The sequence below is a fragment of the Schistocerca americana genome, chromosome 1 (genome assembly GCF_021461395.2).
Source record: "Schistocerca americana isolate TAMUIC-IGC-003095 chromosome 1, iqSchAmer2.1, whole genome shotgun sequence".
Taxonomy (NCBI): Eukaryota; Metazoa; Arthropoda; class Insecta; order Orthoptera; family Acrididae; genus Schistocerca; species Schistocerca americana.
In genome coordinates this window covers 978,432,922-978,452,279 of record NC_060119.1, presented here as the reverse complement: position 1 = coordinate 978,452,279, position 19,358 = coordinate 978,432,922, and the positions used below count along the sequence as shown (strand labels likewise).

The following is a 19,358-nucleotide window of genomic DNA, read 5'->3' as shown; positions in this document are numbered from 1 at the left end:
GTAAGGAGACCTTTGTTAGGCAAACAATATCAGTCACTACATTCACAAAAAAATGTATCATATTTTCACAGTATTGAAGCAGTGTCTTACACACTTTCACACTAAAAGGGAGATTATTAACTGAGTGGCTAATCTACTTATGTTTTCAAGTTTTCTAGGGTGTTCTGTGAAACCCAGAATAAACGAGAGCATTCGTATTCCTGTTCTGTACCTCTTAAATACTATGTCAATGACTGTTTCTCTTGAATATGAAAAGGAACAATGTTCTCTTTCCCATTATTCTCACTCTGTTAGAATATTATCAAAACTTACCATCTAAAAACAAATGATGTATACTGGAGTTTAAGTATAATAAGTATTAAAACATGGTGGGTCACATGGTTCTTCACTGCTACAAAATCATTCTACTTTTGATAATCCCTTGGCAAGAGAGTGGGTATTGTTTTACTTCCATCAGTGTTAATAATTTACTTTAAGAAAGAATAATAATGATGTTTTTTCTACTTTCTCAAATTTAGACATACTCTTGATACTTAAGAAAATGTAATTGTGGGAAGCATTTCCTAATGTGTTCAATAATATGTGTTCTCAGTAGCAAAAATTCATTTTCTAGTGCTTCCAGATTCAGCTGTAATTACTAATAACTGAATCAAACATTTGAAAAACACTTTTTCTGGCAAGGTAAGTAAATCACAGAAATATCATACCAATAGAATTATGAAATTATTTTAGCATAAGATTTCTTTTAAGAAAGTGATACTGTTACAAAAAATAAAGACCCCATTCTTGAACAGAAGACCACATGCCAATGTGCTCAACTTGATAACACATTTCAAATCAGTTTTGTTTTATTAATTATAATTGCACTATGAGATATGTGTGTTATAAAGCATGCATGTTGCTTCATTCTGAAACTCACACAATTCTCCAAGTCAATCTATAAACAAAATTTTGAAGAATTAAAGGCATGTGCACCACAAAATTATTCAGTCTGTTTCATTCATAAAATCATACAGTTTTTGATAATCAGTCCATCAAAAAGAAAAGCCATTTTCTGTATGAATCCAGTCCTTTTCTTCTGTCAAGTGAAAAAGAGAAAGAACATTGTCAGTTTTTAATTACAGCATCTCTGGAGAAATAAAGTTGAGATTCATAGCACCACACAATGTTATTTACACACAACAACTAAAAAATATATTTTTCTTTCTTTATTTTACATTGTACAAAAAAGTAAAACAAAAAACAAAAAAAAAAAAAAATAGGAAACGAAATGTGAATCAATGAAATACTTTTCCATAAATATCATAGCACTTTCCAATAACTTTTTGATTGGAAACTTTCACTTGCTGAGCTGATTATTGTTCAAGTTCCAGCTGTTACGCCACATGATTTGTACTTATATGTATGTGTGGACATTGTTTCGTATCATATGTCAGACATCTACACACAACATTGCTTACAGTCCTTTAGACCCCACAGCACACTAGTTCTTTTCACTGCACGTCAGATACCCCATCAGAGTCACTTAACATATTAATCTGTCTATGATGGTATCATGAGTTTCAGAATGAAGGATTGTGACTAAATGTAAAACTCAAATGGCCACTTTTTATTCAATTATGGTTACTGCAACTGTAGTTAAGTTTGTTGTGGTACACTCAAGAACACCATGAATTTTGGCATAATGGGCTTCTATGGCAGCAACAGCCTGTTCCAGCTCTGAACCACATACAATAGGATTCCCTAAAACAAAATTGACATATGAGGAAAAATTCAAGTTGATCTTATATTTTTAGTTTTTATAGACAAGAGATGTAAGAATAATGTGACATGAAATTAGGAACTTAACAGAGATTTTTAACTTTATCCTTCCATGCTAACAATAATCTTCTCATGTACAAAAATGTGTAAATCTGTTTCTTAAATGCAGAAATTTTCTTAAACATAATACAAAAATTCTTGAATGTAGAAATACATGCACAGCAATTGAAGAGCAAACAAAGTAAGCCTAGTAAAATATTCATTAAAGCTGACATGCTGATTACTTTCTTATGACATAATACAGTATGAAATTATTTGATGATAATTAAAACAAGAATGAGACATTAAAATGAGTTCCATCAATTACAACAGTGATATAATTGTAAATACTTCCACATAAAGCTACAGGTGACAAAATGAATGCACCTCATGATTAATTTAGCATTAAAATTACCTCACTATTTCTTTTAAATGCCTACAGAGAACCACTGTTGATTCTTGCTGTATGAACTACTATATGACTAGGCAGACATTTGAGACAGGATAATTAGAGCAAGACAAAGTAAGTTGTAGGGAAAAAAGGCATATCAAAATGTAATCATATCCTTTTCGTGGATTCATAAAAATGTCTGTAGACATCAGCTCCTTTAATGTAAGGAAAAAGTGCCAATTGTATTGCCTACTAACAACAGGATCCCCATTCAGGATAAAATATTGAAGTAAAAGTCAACACGCATTAGAAAATATAAATTTGCATGGAACAAACACGTGAATCAGTGAACAAGTAAAATTCACATAAAAAAAAACATGAACAGAACAATCAACAGGATGAAACAGACTAAATAATGTTCTTCAGTTGTTAATTGTTAGCATACGAACTTCAAATTTCTCCTACTCAAAAAATAAAGTTCAGCATATCTGATCTCTGTCAATCCTCCCCAAACTCTGCAACCCCACCCCCTCCTCTCTCTCTCTCTCTCTCTCTCTCTCTCTCTCTCTCTCTCTCTCACTCTCACACAGACACACACACACACACACACACACACACACACACACACACACACACACACTGTCTCTCTCCCCATCCCCACTCCTCATCTGCCTGTCTGGCTAATCCTCTTATCAATCTTTCTCCTCTTCCTACACACCCCTCTCCCCTACACACACACACACACACACACACACACACACACACACACACACACACACACACACACACACCTACATTATTTTGGATGGACTAACACTGTATTTTTTCAGATGGAGTGGTTGTGGTGGAGGTAGTGTCGGATGGGTTGTGTAGAGGGAGAGGGAGGCATGGAGGGGGAGGCAGAAGGCAGGGAGAGAGACAGGTATGAGTGGCTAGTGTCTCTCAGGGAGGGAGCCAGTTTGCCAGCTAGGAATTTGAGAGGGAGGGGTGGTAAGTACATGGGCTCAAAACATAACACATAATTGTAAGGGCTGGTGGGGAGTGGTGCACACTGAAAGTGGTGCTGGCAAATGAGCTGGGGTGGATGACAGGACAGTAGAAGGGAAAACTATTTGGTGAAGGGTGCAGGATCAGTGTTACCTGATGTTGAGGTCAGGACAATTATGGGTGCGGTCAACCCTGTTCTTGGCAACAGGTTAACAGTGACCGTCCATCCTGGTGGACAGCTGGTTGATAGTGATACTGACATAAGAAACTGTGCAGTCTTTGTGGCAGAGTTGGATTGTATATGACATGGCTGCTTTCACAAGTGGCCCAGTCTCTGATCAGGTAGGATAACCCTGAGACAGGTCTGGAGTTTGAGGTGCTGGGTAGGTGGCTTGCACAGGTCTTGCAACTTGATCTGTCACAGTGATATGATCCCTGTGGTCAGGGGTGGGATTGGAAGCAGCATAAGGATGGACTAGGACATTGTGTAGGCTGGGTAAGTGACAGAATACCACTTTAGGAGGGGTAGGAAGGATCTTGGGTAGGATGTCGCTCATTTAAGAGCAGGATCAGAAATAATCAAAGCCCTTGTGAAGGATATCGTACCATTGTTCCAGTCCAGGGTGATACTGAATGACAAGAGGGACACTCCCCCCCGGCTGGAGGTGCGTGACAACATGACACATGAAATCTGTTTGTGGACTAGGTTTAGGGCTTATTGTCTGTCTATGAAGGCCTTTGTGGGGCCTTCAGCATACTGGGCAAGGGATTTCCCATAACTGCAGATATGTCAACCACAGATGCCTAGGCTGTATGGGAGGCATTTGTTGGTGTTAAAGGATGACAGCTGTTGAAATGCAAGTATTGTTGGTGGTTGGTGGGTTTAATGTGTACAGAGGTGTCGATGGAGCCATCAGAGAGATGGAGATCAATGTTCAGGAAGAGGACACCATTACTTAACCATACATCAGAGCTGCATGCCCTCAGGAAAAATAATAGCTGTAGTTTCCCCTTACTTTCAGCCATTTCAGTAGCAGCACAGCAAGGCCATGTTGGTTGATATTACACAGCCAGATCAGACAATCATCCAGATTTTTGCCTCTGTAACTACTGAAGAGGCTGCCGCCTCTCTTCAGGAACCACTTGTTTGTCTGGCCTCTCAACAGATAACTCCCAATTGTGCTTGCACCTATGGTATGGCATTCCACCATTACGAGGTGCATGGTTCATGGGGAGAGTGGTGAAAGGGGGGGGGGGGGCATATGGGCATCAGTGTGTATTGTGCATGTAAATGGTTAAGAGTTACAATTGTCTGTGACAACAGATAGAATGACCAATGACATTCATTAGTGGTATTCACGTTCAGTGTTGTTACCAGACCCATTATGGTATACAAAGGGCACGAACAACATCAGATGTTGACTGATCACTGTGAAAATCATGGAGATGCTGCATACTTGTTTGAGACAGCTTTGTAGCATCTGATGGAGTTCGAAAAGAGCCTCACTGCTTGTCTCCATTTGGCCGGTTGGTCAAATCATGCAGTATCCAGATTTGTGCAGAATTTCTATCTGTCAGTGGCCCAAAAGTGGATTTAATGAGAATGTGAATGTAGGCACTCTCATTGTCAAGGTTCTGATGAAATATGTCTGACCACTAGAAGAGAGGCTTGCCACATTATGCACTAAGCCCATCATAACCCCTCCAAATCTATGCCTATCATCTGAGAACAAGTTCTGAACTCCATGAAACATTCTGTGTCATCCCACACCATTGCTCAGAGACTAGCAACAGCTGTACTAGGGAATTAACATCCCAAGCACGGGCTGCCATCAACACCAAACAGCTGCATTTGGAGTTTAGTGCTATGACCAGGATGCATGGACTGCTGATGAACAGTGTTCAGTGATGAATCACAGTTCTGCACTACCCTGGATGGCTATGGTTGGCGAGTACAGCAGCAACCTGGGGAGAGGTCCCATTCTGTAAATGTATAACTCCCAGCATCATGTTGTGGGAAGCCATTGAGCATGACTTGCTGGTAGTGATTGAGGGAAGTTTGACTGCACACATAAACTCTGTCCCATTGCCAGTATCTATTATATCAAGGACCATTTACAATAGTTGTGGACCAGTGTGCACTAGGAGAGGATACACCAGCTTTATGACACCCTTTCCAACCAAATCAATACGTGCATCCACATCAGTGGTGGTGCTACATCATACAGATAAATGACCTCATACTTCCAAGTTCTTTTTAAATTTGAGTCAACTTCATAATCATTGAAATAATTTCACACACCCTCTCAACACATGTTAAAATTCATTTCTTTCCCTCCTCCCCTTCTAGGAGCACTCCATAATGAGACTGGCAGTGTGTACTTTTGTGTGTACTACATAAAAGTGCTTTCTGTATGTTATTTGTTGATCTACATCTACATACACACTCCACAAGCCACTGTGTGATGCATGACTGAGGGTACCCTGTACCACTACTGGGGTACAGGATATCGTGTGAGAAAAGAGAAAGCTGTAACTAAGCGTAACCTGCACTCTTTTCAGGTCACTTGGAACTTTGTGCTGGGTGACGGATTTTTAATAAATACAAGCTAAGTAAGGGGCCAATGCTGAAGAGTATCCTTTGTAGAACTGAACTGGGATTCCATCCGGACCTGGTAACTTACTTGTTTCAACTCTTTCAGTTGTTTCTCTACACCAGATATGCTTATTACTATGTCCTTCACATGGGAGTCTGTTTGATGGTCAAATGATGGTATGTTTGTACAGTTCTCTTGCAAGAACAATCTCTTATGCATAAAATTTAAAACTTCTACTGTCATAGCAGACTGGTCAACAAGTGACCGTATAGAAGCCTTAGGCCTACTTAACCATTTTACATAGGGTCAGTATTATCTTTGGTTCTCACCTAGACCTTTTGCTGGCTGCTTTGTGCATAGATCTTTTCAAAGATGCTCAAATCTCAACTAAACTTTGCCTGTCATCATTTGTTCATTCTCTTTTGAACTGAGAGTACAACATCCTTTGCCTCCTGAGCATTTTCTGAATTTCATTGTTAAGCCTTGGTGGGTCTTTTCAATCCTTAATCCACTTACTAGGTACATAGTTCTTTAGTCCATGATCTTGAATCTGTTGAAACTTTGCCCATAATTTCTCTACATCCATCTTATTGAAACTAAGTGATGTCAGTTCACTGTCTAAGTGTGATATTAACAACTACTTATGTGCTCTTTCTAGCAGAAATACTCTCCTAGACTTCTTGACTGAGTTATTAACATCTGTAACCACAGTTGCTATAATGACATCATGATCAGTCATCCCAATCTCTAAACAGGCACTGCTGATAAAGTCCAATCCATTTGTAGCTATAAGTCTATGATATTTCCATTGCATGTGGGCTGCTGAACTAGCTGTTCAAGACGGTTTTCAGAAAAGTGTTGAAAAATACTTTGCAACACAGTGTGTCTGTACCCCTGAAATGAATCCATAGATGTCCCAGTCTATATTCTTAGGTTACAGTATCCTCCAACTATTATTGCATTATCTGGGTGTTTAAGGTGCTACAGACCATAGACTTTCTTTGAATGACTCTATAACTGTCACAATGGAATCAGGTGGCTGATAAAAACATCCAACAATTAACTTGATTATATGCAACAGATAACGGCAATCACACTCAACTTTGACCTCAACAGAGACAGTGTTTTTGTCAGTTCCAATGAACACTATCACTCCGATGGCATCTAATCTGTCTTTCTGATATATGTTCCAAGACTCACTAAATATCTCAGAGCTTTCTACTTCAGGTTTCAGCCAGCTCTCAGTCCCAAGAATAATTTGAGCATGAGAACTTAACTGAGGGGCAGTAAATTTGAGAACTTTGTTATGAATACTTTGACAATTTACTGATAAAATTTTGACAGGCAAAGTGTCTTTGCTCTGAAAACAGTCTGACTTCCCTTTCTCGATAATGACTATGATTGTTCATCAGAGTGCCTCGAACTGCTGCCTAGCCTAAAATATTACCAAGGGCACTCCACAAGTACTCTGTTACCCAAGTAACTACTTCCTTATGTACTGCACCCATGACCAACCAAGTGGAGCCTGACGAATCCACACCCTATAATGCAGGTCTAGCAATCTGCAGTCTAGACTGCCACAGAGTCAATGAAGCCTTTGGTTGAAACCATACACTCGACTCCAAACCAAGGGACCTCAGTCTACTCTGGAAACAATGCTGAAAACTGCAAGCCATGCTAAAATCCTGTGCATGAGGCCAGCAGCTTTCACTACATCCTCTAGCCACCTGTATGAACTGAGGATGGCCTCAGAATCCATGCAACAAACGTCACTGGTTCAGACATGAGCCACAACATGCAAATGTCTGCACCTTACACACTCAGTAACTGCAGGCAAGGCCAGCTCCACATCTTAGATGAGGTTCCCAGCAGACAAACAGAATGCAGATTGTCTTTATTTCCAGCTCTGAATCCTATCTTTGTAAGGAACTTGATAATGAGCCTAGCATTGGAGCTTCCAACAATTAGCAAACCCCTGCCCACTTGTGCCTGCTTGAACTCTGCTGAAGTAATGGCCACGTGTTCACTCACAGGGCAAATAGGCAAGGCCAGTCAGTCAGTCTCTACATTGTCTCTCCATCTCGAGTGATGTGAACAGGTTGCCATCGACCATTCATTCTGCTGTGAGGGTGGATACACTGCAATGGGTACATTAGGAGATGCCTTACTAGCAGATCCCATGGGTAAAACAAGCAAACTCTGGGGTGTCCCATGAACATACCAAATTCTCCACTGCCGCTGCACCCTGAGGTAACAACCTGAAGGTGGCTGAGCATAGCCAAAAGCACATAAAGCTGTTCACAAACTGCAGCCCACTCCTCTTGCATCTGCACACAGTATGCACACATCCTACCCATCCTAGCACCACTAATTGAGAAAGTAAACTATACAAGCCAACAGAACCTAGATATGCAGCCCGCCAGGTTAGCCGTATGGTCTAACACACTGCTTTCTGGGCAGGAAGGCATGCCAGTCCCAAGCACGAATCTACCCGGAGGATTAGTGTCGAGATCCAGTGTGCCGGCCAGTCTGTGGATGGTTTTTAAGGTGGTTTTCCAACTGCCTCGGCGAATGCAGGCTGGTTCCCCCTATTCCACCTCAGTTACACTATGTCGGTGATTGCTGCGCAAACACTTTCTCCATGTATGCGTACACTATAATTATTCTACTATGCAAACATTGGGGCTACACTCGTCTGGTGTGAGACTTTCCCGGGGGCAGTCCACTGGGGGGCCAAACCGCACAGTAACCCTGGGTTCGGCGTGGGGCGGTGGTGGGGTTAGTGGACTGCTGTAGCCTGTTGTGGGTTTGTGAGCCACTGAGGGCTGCAGTGGGGACAAAGCCTCTCCATCATTTCTAGGTCCCCAGTTCCATACAATACAATACAATACAATAGATATGCAACTTGCTATCCTCCTGATGTGTCACTAATGGGGGCTGATACATCAATGAGATGTGTGGCTGGCTGTTCAGAAGAAATGAAAAGTGCACTACAGACTGCCTGAATGTACACTTATAATTACAAAACATGAAATTACACCTCTCAAATAGAAAAATGTGCACAAAATTTAAGAACAATGCTAGTAGTAAAATACAGGAAAAGCTAAATATGCAACTTGCTGCTCTGAAGATGTAAACAGGCGACAGATTGGGGCTTGACTGACTGGCTTACTAAATGAACAGACACTTGGCTTCAAAATAAAACAAGTGAGTAACCATTGCACTACAGACTGAATGAATTTAGACTTATAAAATATGAGATTAAACCTCCTAGACAGAAAATGATTTTACTCTCCTAACTGGTACTCCATTTCAGTATATAAGTTTTGCTAATGAATAGTAGCATGAAGACATCCAACGTGTCTTTGCTGTGGGTAAATACTATGAAGGCATCAATAAAATTGCAGTATCTTTTATTGGCTGTTTGAGGTCACCATAGGTCAAACATTTTTTCACACAAATTGGCAACTGTTAGGCTATGAGGTTTCCCATTCACTGATAAGAGTTTACCATGGTACTAGAACAAGACTATTTCAGATACAAAATATATTTTTGGGTGGTTACTGCAACTTTCTTCGATACACTGTATTACTACAATCTATTTCCAGTATAACATGAATGAACTACAATTAGATTTTAAGAAAAAATGGTTACTCTAATAAAGAGATAGGATGAGCGGTATAATTAAGAAGAAAGATTTCAGAACTAATAAGAACAGTAGCCACTAACAAGAAAATTTTTCCTCCTATTTATTAACAAGCTTACTGATTGCATTTGAAATGTTTTTCAAATCATAATTTTTTTTAAGTCCATTGAGAGCATAGACAACTAGTTTTATAAAACATGTATGTCACTCAATAGTCACAACTGGTGTGTACAGTGGAATCTCACTTACTGAGCACCGCCCATAATGCACAATTTGCAAAATGAGCAAAACAAATTGTACAAGAAATGACTCACTTAACAAACAATGTTTCATATAATGATTCATGACAATTTAGTGTGATTTGACCATCCGTTTGTGTGTGGTGGGCAAAACATTCAGCAGTATGAACATCTTTAATTGTCAGCAGCAACATATGAACAATGTCTTTAGTATGTACAGCAGTTTGGGTTTAGTGACCTTTCTGCTAGCACCTTAGTGCAGCTTGTGATCACACATTTTTCTAAACTTGTGATCACACATTTTTCTAAACTTGTGATCACACAGTGTTTTTTTTGTGTGCAAATTTTAATAACCTTTGTAGAAATGTTGCTGAAGATAAAGCCACAAGAAGACAACCATAAGAGAAAGAAAATGACCTTAGAAATGATATGTAAAATCATTGAAAAATCTGAATGTGGTGTGAGCGTTGCTGATTTAGCATGAACCAACAGTTGGTCTACTTCAATTATTTGTGCTCTCCTCAAGAACAAGGACAAGATTAAGGAGACAGATGCTTCAAAGGAAGTGACAAGAGCATCTAAACAACAGTATCATGTATCATGTTCTGGATGATGCCGAAAGGTTGCTCCTTATATGGATAAATGAAAAGCAATTGCAAGGCAATACTATTAATGATAACATCATTTGTGAGAATGTGAGTATGATTTTCACTGATCTCATTTAGGAGATGCCAGGATCATCAGTTGCCAAAGAAAGGAAGCCATGGTGGTTTGAGAAGTTTAAGAGAATAACTGGCATCCACAGCATTGTGAGGCATGGCGAAGCAGCCAGCTCCAACACTAAGGCAGCAGAGAACTTCATCAGCAATTTCAAGACACACATAGGGTTATCTGCTGCAACAGGTTTTTAATTGTGGTGAAACAGGTCTAGTCTGGAAAAAGATGTTGAAGTGTACCTTTATAACAGAGGAGAATACATTACCTGGTCACAAGCAATGAAAGACCATCCCACACTGCTATTCTGTGCCAATGCAAGTGGCAACTTGAAAATTAAATTGCTGCTTGTTTACCATTCAGAAACTCCATGAACCTTCAAGAAGCATAATGTCCAGAAGATCAGGTTAAATGTGATGTGGAGGTCCAACAACAAGGCTTGGGTGCCACATGATCTTTTTTTGCAATTGGATCAATGAAGTGTTTGGTCCTTTAATGAAAAAATATTTGCTTGAGATCAGTCTTCCACTCCATGTCTTGCTTGTTATGGACAACACTCCTGCCCATTCTCCAGGCCTACAAGACCACTGCCTTGAAGAATTTCAATTCAGCAAGACCCAATTTCTGCCTCCCAACAGCACTTCATAACTCCAGCAGAATATTTCTAACTTTAGGAAGCTCTACACTAAAGCACTCTTTACACATTGCTTAGAGCTGACTGAAGCTACCAATCTCACTCTCAGAGAGTTTTGGAAATATCACTTCAACATTGTTGCCTGTTTCCAGACGATCAAAAAGGTGAGGTAAGGGAAATCTCACTTCTGCTTGGAAGAAGCTTTGGCCAGAATGTGTTGTTGAATGTGACTCTGAGGCATTTGAGTCAGTACCTGTGTAGCCTGTAGTCAATGAGATTGTGTCTTTGGTCAGGAGCAGGGGACTGTAAGTGGTTACCAATGATATCAATGAGCTTGTGGAAAATCACAGCCTAGAAATAATGACCGAAGAGCTAATGGAGTTGCAGTGTGTTTCACAGCAGAAAGTTGTGGAGAGGAGTTCATCAGAGGAGGAGGAGGAGGTGCTAACAGCAAAGCAGCAGTCTTCTGGAACAACAAGAGAAATGATGAAAGCTTGGGAATCAGTTACATCATGCACTGAAAATCATCACCCCAATAAAGCAGTGGCTGTGTGCACTACAAATTTATTTGATAATAATGCTGTGTCATATTTTTGCCAAGTGTTGAAGCATCAGCTGAAACAAATGACTACAGATAGCTTCCTAGTAATAAAGAATAAGTTATGTCTCATGAATAATAAAGCACATAATACATAAAAACAAAGATGAGGTGACTTACCGAACAAAAGCGCTGGCAGGTCGATAGACACACAAACAAACACAAACATACACACAAAATTCAAGCTTTCGCAACAAACTGTTGCCTCATCAGGAAAGAGGGAAGGAGAGGGGAAGACGAAAGGAAGTGGGTTTTAAGGGAGAGGGTAAGGAGTCATTCCAATCCCGGGAGCGGAAAGACTTACCTTAGGGGGAAAAAAGGACAGGTATACACTCGCACACACGCACATATCCATCCACACATACAGACACAAGCAGACATATCCCTTAAAACCCACTTCCTTTCGTCTTCCCCTCTCCTTCCCTCTTTCCTGATGAGGCAACAGTTTGTTGCGAAAGCTTGAATTTTGTGTGTATGTTTGTGTTTGTTTGTGTGTCTATCGACCTGCCAGCGCTTTTGTTCGGTAAGTCACCTCATCTTTGTTTTTATATATAATTTTTCCCACGTGGAATGTTTCCTTCCATTATATTGAAAGCACATAATACTGTATGTATAATTTTCTTTGAATAAATGGTATGAATAAGATAAAACTTTTAGTAATGGAACACATTATCGTATTTTATATTAATTTATATGAGATGAGTGGTTTTGCTTAACAAGTGTTTCAAACTGTGAGTAAGATTTTGGAATGAATTATGCTTACTTTGTAGGGTTCCACTGTATAAAATTCCTTTTAATTGGAGATAAGTAACGATATTTTGAATAAAGAAACTAACTGTTAATATCTTTTTAGCTGATCACAAAAGGAGTTGTTACATTGGAAAAACTGATAAGTCAATCACAGCATTAATATGCTTTACAGTTTACAGGTCATGAAATAATGAAAATTAGCATTTTAGCCAACACATCACATGACAGCCAACAGAATGCCCTCTTGTAAAGTAACTGTGTCCTGCTATTTGTTCCTCCAGAATAACACGACTTTGCTGAAGTACCAAATTTAAGTGTAACAATTCAAAGACATGATTATAACACAAGAATGAGTACTACTCTGCTGTTACCACAAAACATACTAGCAAAAACAAACAGTACTCATACCTACATCTCAATAAAAAAAAGTAGCAAACTGTGTGAACATGTCACAAGCATATCAATCAGATTATTTAAGGAAAAACTGCACAGCTTCTTGCAAGCAAACCCTATCATTCTTTAGAAGAATTTTTACAAATGCCAAATACAACAATTTAAATAATGTAAGTATGTATTTTGTAATACTAATAAGTAAATGGACTGATGAAGTTTACTGCACACATAAATGCTGAATGACTAATAAACAATCTGTATCTGAATCTGTGAACTGGTCATCCTGCACCACACTGTACTAGAGAAACAAAATGTACCTTTTTTGCTGCTGAACCATGCGCATGTCCCTATGACCATCATAGGTTATTTTATTTAGAGCAAAGAGATTAGGTAGACAAGTTTTGACCTGACCATCACTATATTCGGAATTGTTGTTGTTGTGGTCTTCAGTCCAGAGACTGGTTTGATTCAGCTCTCCATGCTATTCTATCCTGTGCAAGCTTCTTCATCTCCCAGTACCTACTGCAACCTACATCCTTCTGAATCTGTTTAGTGTATTCATCTCTTGGTCTCCCTCTACGATTTTTACCCTCTATGCTGCCCTCCAATACTAAATTGGTGATCTCTTGATGCCTCAGAATATGCTCTACCAACCGATCCCTTCTTCTAGTCAAGTTGTGCCACAAATTTCTCTTCTCTGTTCAATACCTCCTCATTAGTTATGTGATCTACCCATCTAATCTTCAGCATTCTTCTGTAGCACCACTTTTCAGAAGCTTCTATTCTCTTCTTGTCTAAACTATTTATCATCCACGTTTCCCTTCCATACATGGCTACACTCCATACAAATACTTTCAAAAACAAATTCCTGACACTTAAATCTATACTCAATGTTAACAAATTTCTCTTCTTCAGAAACGCTTCCCTTGCCATTGCCAGTCTACATTTTATATTCTCTCTACTTTGACCATCATCAGTTATTTTGCTCCCCAAATAACAAAACTCATTTACTACTGTAAGCATCTCATTTCCTAATCTAATTCCCACAGCGTCACCCGATTTAATTCAATTACATTCCACTGTCCTCATTTTGCTTTTGTTGATGTTCATCTTATATCCTCCTTTCAAGACACTGTCAATTCCATTCAGCTGCTCTTCCAGATTCTTTGCTGTCTCTGACAGAATTACAATGTCATCGGCAAACCTCAAAGTTTTTATTTCTTGTCCATGGATTTTAATTCTTACTCCGAATTTTTCTTTCAGATAAAAGAATTTATTTATATGAGATTTTTTGCTTCTGATTATCATTTCTGACATCTCCAAGAATACTCACCTTTCCTTCTAGGAGTCCACACAGGAAGAGACAATCCAAAATGATAAGTGGCCAAATTAATAAATTTTAATAAGCTTGGTATGGTACTAGATATTGTTTCTAATGATGTGTTGATGACTGCCTTCTTTGTAAAATATTAAATGCAGAGTCAAAGTTTGGGAAATATGAAGCAAATCATGAAGGAGAGGATATCATCATGTCAAAGATTGGTGAACTCTGCACTTTTTTAAAGGGAAAACAGAGATTTTACTGATATGATCAAAAACTTTGAAATGTGTTTAATGCTTTTATGAACTAAGGGTGAAAAAATGTTAACATATTGTGTAAATTGTCATCAGTATTAATCAAATATGATTTTCTGTAGACAATCTAAAATCAATAAATTTGCCTTGTTACCTGATACACATGTATAATGGAGCATGTATTGTTTTCTCTCTCTCTCTCTCTCTCTCTCTCTCTCTCTCTCTCTCTCTCTCTCTCTCTCTCTCTCTTCCTCTCTTACACACACACACACACACACACACACACACATACAAAATCTTGTATATATAATTAAAAGGTTTCTTCTTACCATCAACATATATCCTAAGGGTGTCATAAACACCAAACCTTCGACACCTAGTGTGTGCTATAAGATCCTGGCCGACGGTTTGAATCTGGTTGTGTGATAAATCAGCCCAACACAGAACTGGAAGTCCATGGAAGTCTTTTTCTAGGGCCGTTAGTAAGTTATTTGAAACATACAGAAACTCCAAAGCTGGAAGAACAGTCTGAAATAATAGGAATTTGCATTTAATAAAATATTATAAATAATGTATGATCTTTACAATCACAATGATGATAAACATCACATCTATAATTTTTACAATAGAAACTATCATATCTAACAAAAAAAAGTTGAAATGTTTCAAGCTGAGAAAGTGTAAATGACTTTTTTTCCCCATGACATCATTCTTGAGACCATGGCAGATGAACACTTAGGATCTTTCTTGACTATTCATAAATGAATTAGTCATGTAACTTTGTTTTAGGTCTTCAGTCCAAGGACTGGTTCCTTACAGCTTTCACTGTTAGTCTACCCTGTGCTTGCACCTTCATCTCCCCTGAAACAAGCTGCATCACACCTGTTGTAGGTGGTCCTTGATGTCCTGAATACTGGAACTGAGGTGGAGTTGACATCCAAGCTGGTCCCACACATGTTCTATCAGTGACAGACCTGGGAAACTTCCTTGCCATGGGAGGGCCTCACCTTCATGCAGATGATTCATAGAGCCATGTGCCCTGGGTGTACAAGCATTGTCCTATTGAAAAATGGAACGATGATACTGTCACATAAGAGGTAACACACGAGCATGCAAGATGTCCACGATGTGCTGTTGTGCCTTCATAGTTCCCTCAATCATTAGCAGCCATGACCTGAAGTCATACTCGATAGTTTCTCAACCATGATGCCAGGAGTAACATGGCTGTGCCCTTCCAAAGCTCTGGATGAATGGAACCTCTCAACAGATCACCACCATACTCACTGATGCTGGTCATCTGAGATCCAATATGGTGCACAAATGTGATTCTTCACTGGGCACAATCTACATCCACATCTATACTCTGCACAGCAGAGGGTATGTCCCAATGTACCAGTTATTAGGGTTTCTTCCTATTCTATTTGTGTCTGGAGCACAGGAAGAATGATTGTTTGAATGCCTCAGCATAAGCAGTAACTATTCTAATCATATCCTTGTGATCCCTGTGTGAGCAATATGTCATTGAAACTTTGTTAATAGACTTTTTTGGGATAGTTTACATCTATCTCCAAGAGTCTTCCAGTTCAATTCCTTCAGTATCTCTTTGACACTCTCCCATGGATAAAAAAACCTGTGACCATTAGTGCTGTGCTTCTCTGTATATGTTCAATATGCCCTGTTAGTCCTGTTTGGTAGGGGTTCCACACACCTGAGCAATATTCCAGAACCAGTCGCACACATGATTTGAAATCTTATCAAGATATTTATGCAACTGCTTTCAGATAGTACTTCATTGTAAGTAACTGCATCACCTGCAAGGTCAGAACAGCAGGGGTCCCAATACACTTCCCTGGGGCACCCTTCCAGTAACTTCTACATCTGATGATGATTCTCCATCCAAAAAAACATGCTGCGTCCACCTACCAAAAAGTCTTCAATCCATTCACAAATTTCATTTCATACCCCATATGATCATACTTTTGATAATAAGCATAGATGTGGAACTGAACCAATTGCTTTTCAGGAATCGAGAAATACTGCTCCTACCTAACTTCCTTCATACAAAGTTTTCGCTATGTCATGTGAGAAAAGTGCAAGTTAGGTTTCACACAATCAATGTTTTAAGAATCCCTGTTAGGTGCCTAGAGAGGAGGTCATTCTGTTCCAGATACCTCATTATGTTTGAGCTCAAAATATGTTCTAAGATTCTACAACAAATCAATGTCAAGGATATTGGACAGTTGTTTTGTGGATTACTTCTGTTACCCTTCTTGTAGACAGGTGTGACCTGTGCTTTTTTTAAGAACTGCTTGTGGTTTTTTGTTCAAGGAATCTATGACAGATTATAGTCAGAAGAGGGGCTAACTCAGCTGTATATTCAGTATAGACTCTGACAGGGATTCTGTCAGGCCCTGGACCTCTGTTCAGTTTTAACAATTCCAGCTGTTTCTCAATACCCCTGACACCAATACTTATTTCATTCATCTTTTCAGTAGTATGAGGATTAAACTGGAACAATTCTCCTGGGTTTTCCTTTGTAAAGGAACATTTGCAAATGGAGTTAAGCATTTCAGCCTTTGCTTTGCTACCTTCAGTTTCAATTTCAGTTTCTGTCTCATTCCCTATGCTCTGTTTTATACCTATTATGCAGTAATCTCTGTTTCTTTAGAAATTTCTTTACAGTGACTGTATACTATGGAGGCTCCCTCCCATCATGAGCTGTTCTACTGTGTACTTACCTATCCAATGCATGGTCAACTAACTTGAGCCATATTTCCTCTATGTGCTCCTGCCCTGTGCTGAAAGTCTCAAGTTCCTCACTGTGATATGACACTAGTGATTTTTTTATCTAGTCTTCTGAAATGTATATATTTCTGCTTGTTTTAGTTGTCCTTTGTACTCTGGTAATCACTGTTGCCACAACTATGTCATGGTCACTGATAGCAGTTTTGATGTGGACATCCTCAAAGAGGTCAGGTCTATTTGTTGCTATTAGATCCAGTATCTTCCCATCATGAGTAGGGATCTTAACTATCCATTCTAGATAGTTTTCAGAGAAGGCATTTACTAATGTTTCACAGGATGTCAGCAAGCCCAACACTAACAAAACTGTAATTTTCCCAATTAAGTTCTGGGTGATTAAAGTCTCCACTGATGATTACAGTATAACTGGGGGACTTCATACAAGTGAACTGAGGTTTTCTTTAAAGTTTTTGGTTACATCAGGAGATGAGTCCTGTGGATGATAGGAGGACCCAATTATCATTTTATTCCCACCCTTGATACTGAGTCTTGCTCAAACAATCTCACATTTAGCTTCAATTTCTTTCTCGTTGGTTTTGAGTTCCCAGTCTGCTGCGACCAGTATACCTCCTTCATTTCCCATTTGCCTATCCTTTCAGTATATACTTAAATTTCACCCAAAAATCTTGCTGCTATCAATTTCACGTTTCAACCAGTCATCAATAGTCAATGCTGCCCAGTCATGGCACCAATCAAAACACAGCCTTTTGTGTTGTGGTGTTAATAGCAGCCTACACATGGGCTGGTAATTCCCTAATCAGCTGCTGCTACTCTCTGACTAATGGTATGAGATTACATGGAGTATTGCAGGAACTCCATAACTTGTTCTCAGACAACAGACACAGATATGAAGATGTTAAGAATGTGCTTGGCACACAATGTAGCAATCCTCTCTTGTGGTGATCAGATGTAGTTGACCAGAATCTGAATGACAAGTATGCCTGTCCCCACATTCCAACGCAGTCTGACATTGGGCCACTGTCACAGAAAAATGTATCAAAAATATGGATACTACCTGATTTGACCAGTCAACTAACTAGACACCCACTATGACAGTCCTTTTGGGTCTATCAAGTGCTGATAATACTATCTTACATGAGTATGTGGCAGCTTCATGTCCCTCACAGTGATCACTCAACATATGATGGTGTTCATGCCCCTAATGTGACCTACCAGACCCAGTAACAACGTTAAACATGAACAACTGTTATGCACTATGGTGGCTGTTCTACCTGGTGCTGGGCATTCCTTTAATGTGCCAAAGGTATGAACATGTATGAAGCTAATTTTATATCTAACCATGTCTTTGGGGTGCTTCACTTTTTTGTCAGGCAGTGTAGATGCAATCATGCTTCCTAAGACCACTGTAAGTTAAAGATAATGAATAATGCAGGAGATCAGGCGATTAGATTATGGTATGCTAGAAAGATTTGTCGATCATAAGGCTACTGGTAAACAAGCAGGAAAATTATAGAACAAGAAAAATTATAAAATTTTAAATTGTGTAATAGAAACAAAACTATGTCATGCACACAGAAAATTAGGTAATAAAACAAATGCATAAGAATCATATGGAACAGTATTATCTTACCTTTTACCTGTATCAGGTTACAGTTCATTAAAAGAAAACTCTTTAATGACGTCTTCTGCAGACCCCTTGCGTAGGTCTCAAACAGAAGCCTGACAAAGCTTTATAACTAAAATATAGTGCAGTAATTATATTTACAAAAAAGGAATTTTTATTACTTATTAAACTAATTTAACAGTAGCTTTAGAGTAGATCTATCTTGTTATCTATCTCTCTACTACAAGTAGTACCAAATCTTCTTCATATTCCCCTTGTCAACCCATGGCTGTATTTATAAATCATAGACTATACATATATATTCTCAGTAAAAGTAGGACATACCTTAGATGTTTCTTCTAAAGTAGTGAGTCGATTGAATGAGATATCCAATACTTTCAGTTCATCCAGGTTGATAAGATCATCAGGAGAAATGGTTTCAATTAAATTATGGCTTATATTTAATTTCTGTAGGCCATGAAGCCCCATCAGGGATCCATCCAGCGCTGTGAGTAGATTGTATTCTAACCTAAGTTCAGCTACTCTTGTTTCCAGCTCCACAAGGTTTTGCTGTAATTGTTATTTAGTTAAATAATATATTGCAGACAGTATATTGAATGGACAGTGAAATTAAAGTTCTCATCTTATTTGAATATATTACAGTTGCT

At 38.9% G+C, this 19,358-nt stretch overlaps 1 protein-coding gene across 1 annotated transcript in view; it reads right to left on the bottom strand.

Moving 5' to 3' along the window:
• Positions 1-723: 723 nt before the first annotated feature.
• The window catches only part of LOC124615812 (leucine-rich repeat and death domain-containing protein 1), a 218,238-nt gene continuing 199,603 nt past the window's right edge, over positions 724-19,358 (bottom strand). The window contains exons 6-8 of the mRNA XM_047143956.1: positions 19,036-19,260; positions 14,654-14,852; positions 724-1,743 (exon numbers count right to left, since the gene is read on the bottom strand). Coding sequence (XP_046999912.1) covers positions 1,610-1,743; positions 14,654-14,852; positions 19,036-19,260 — 558 coding nt within the window. The 3' untranslated portion in view covers positions 724-1,609. The remainder of the gene's footprint in view (positions 1,744-14,653; positions 14,853-19,035; positions 19,261-19,358) is intronic.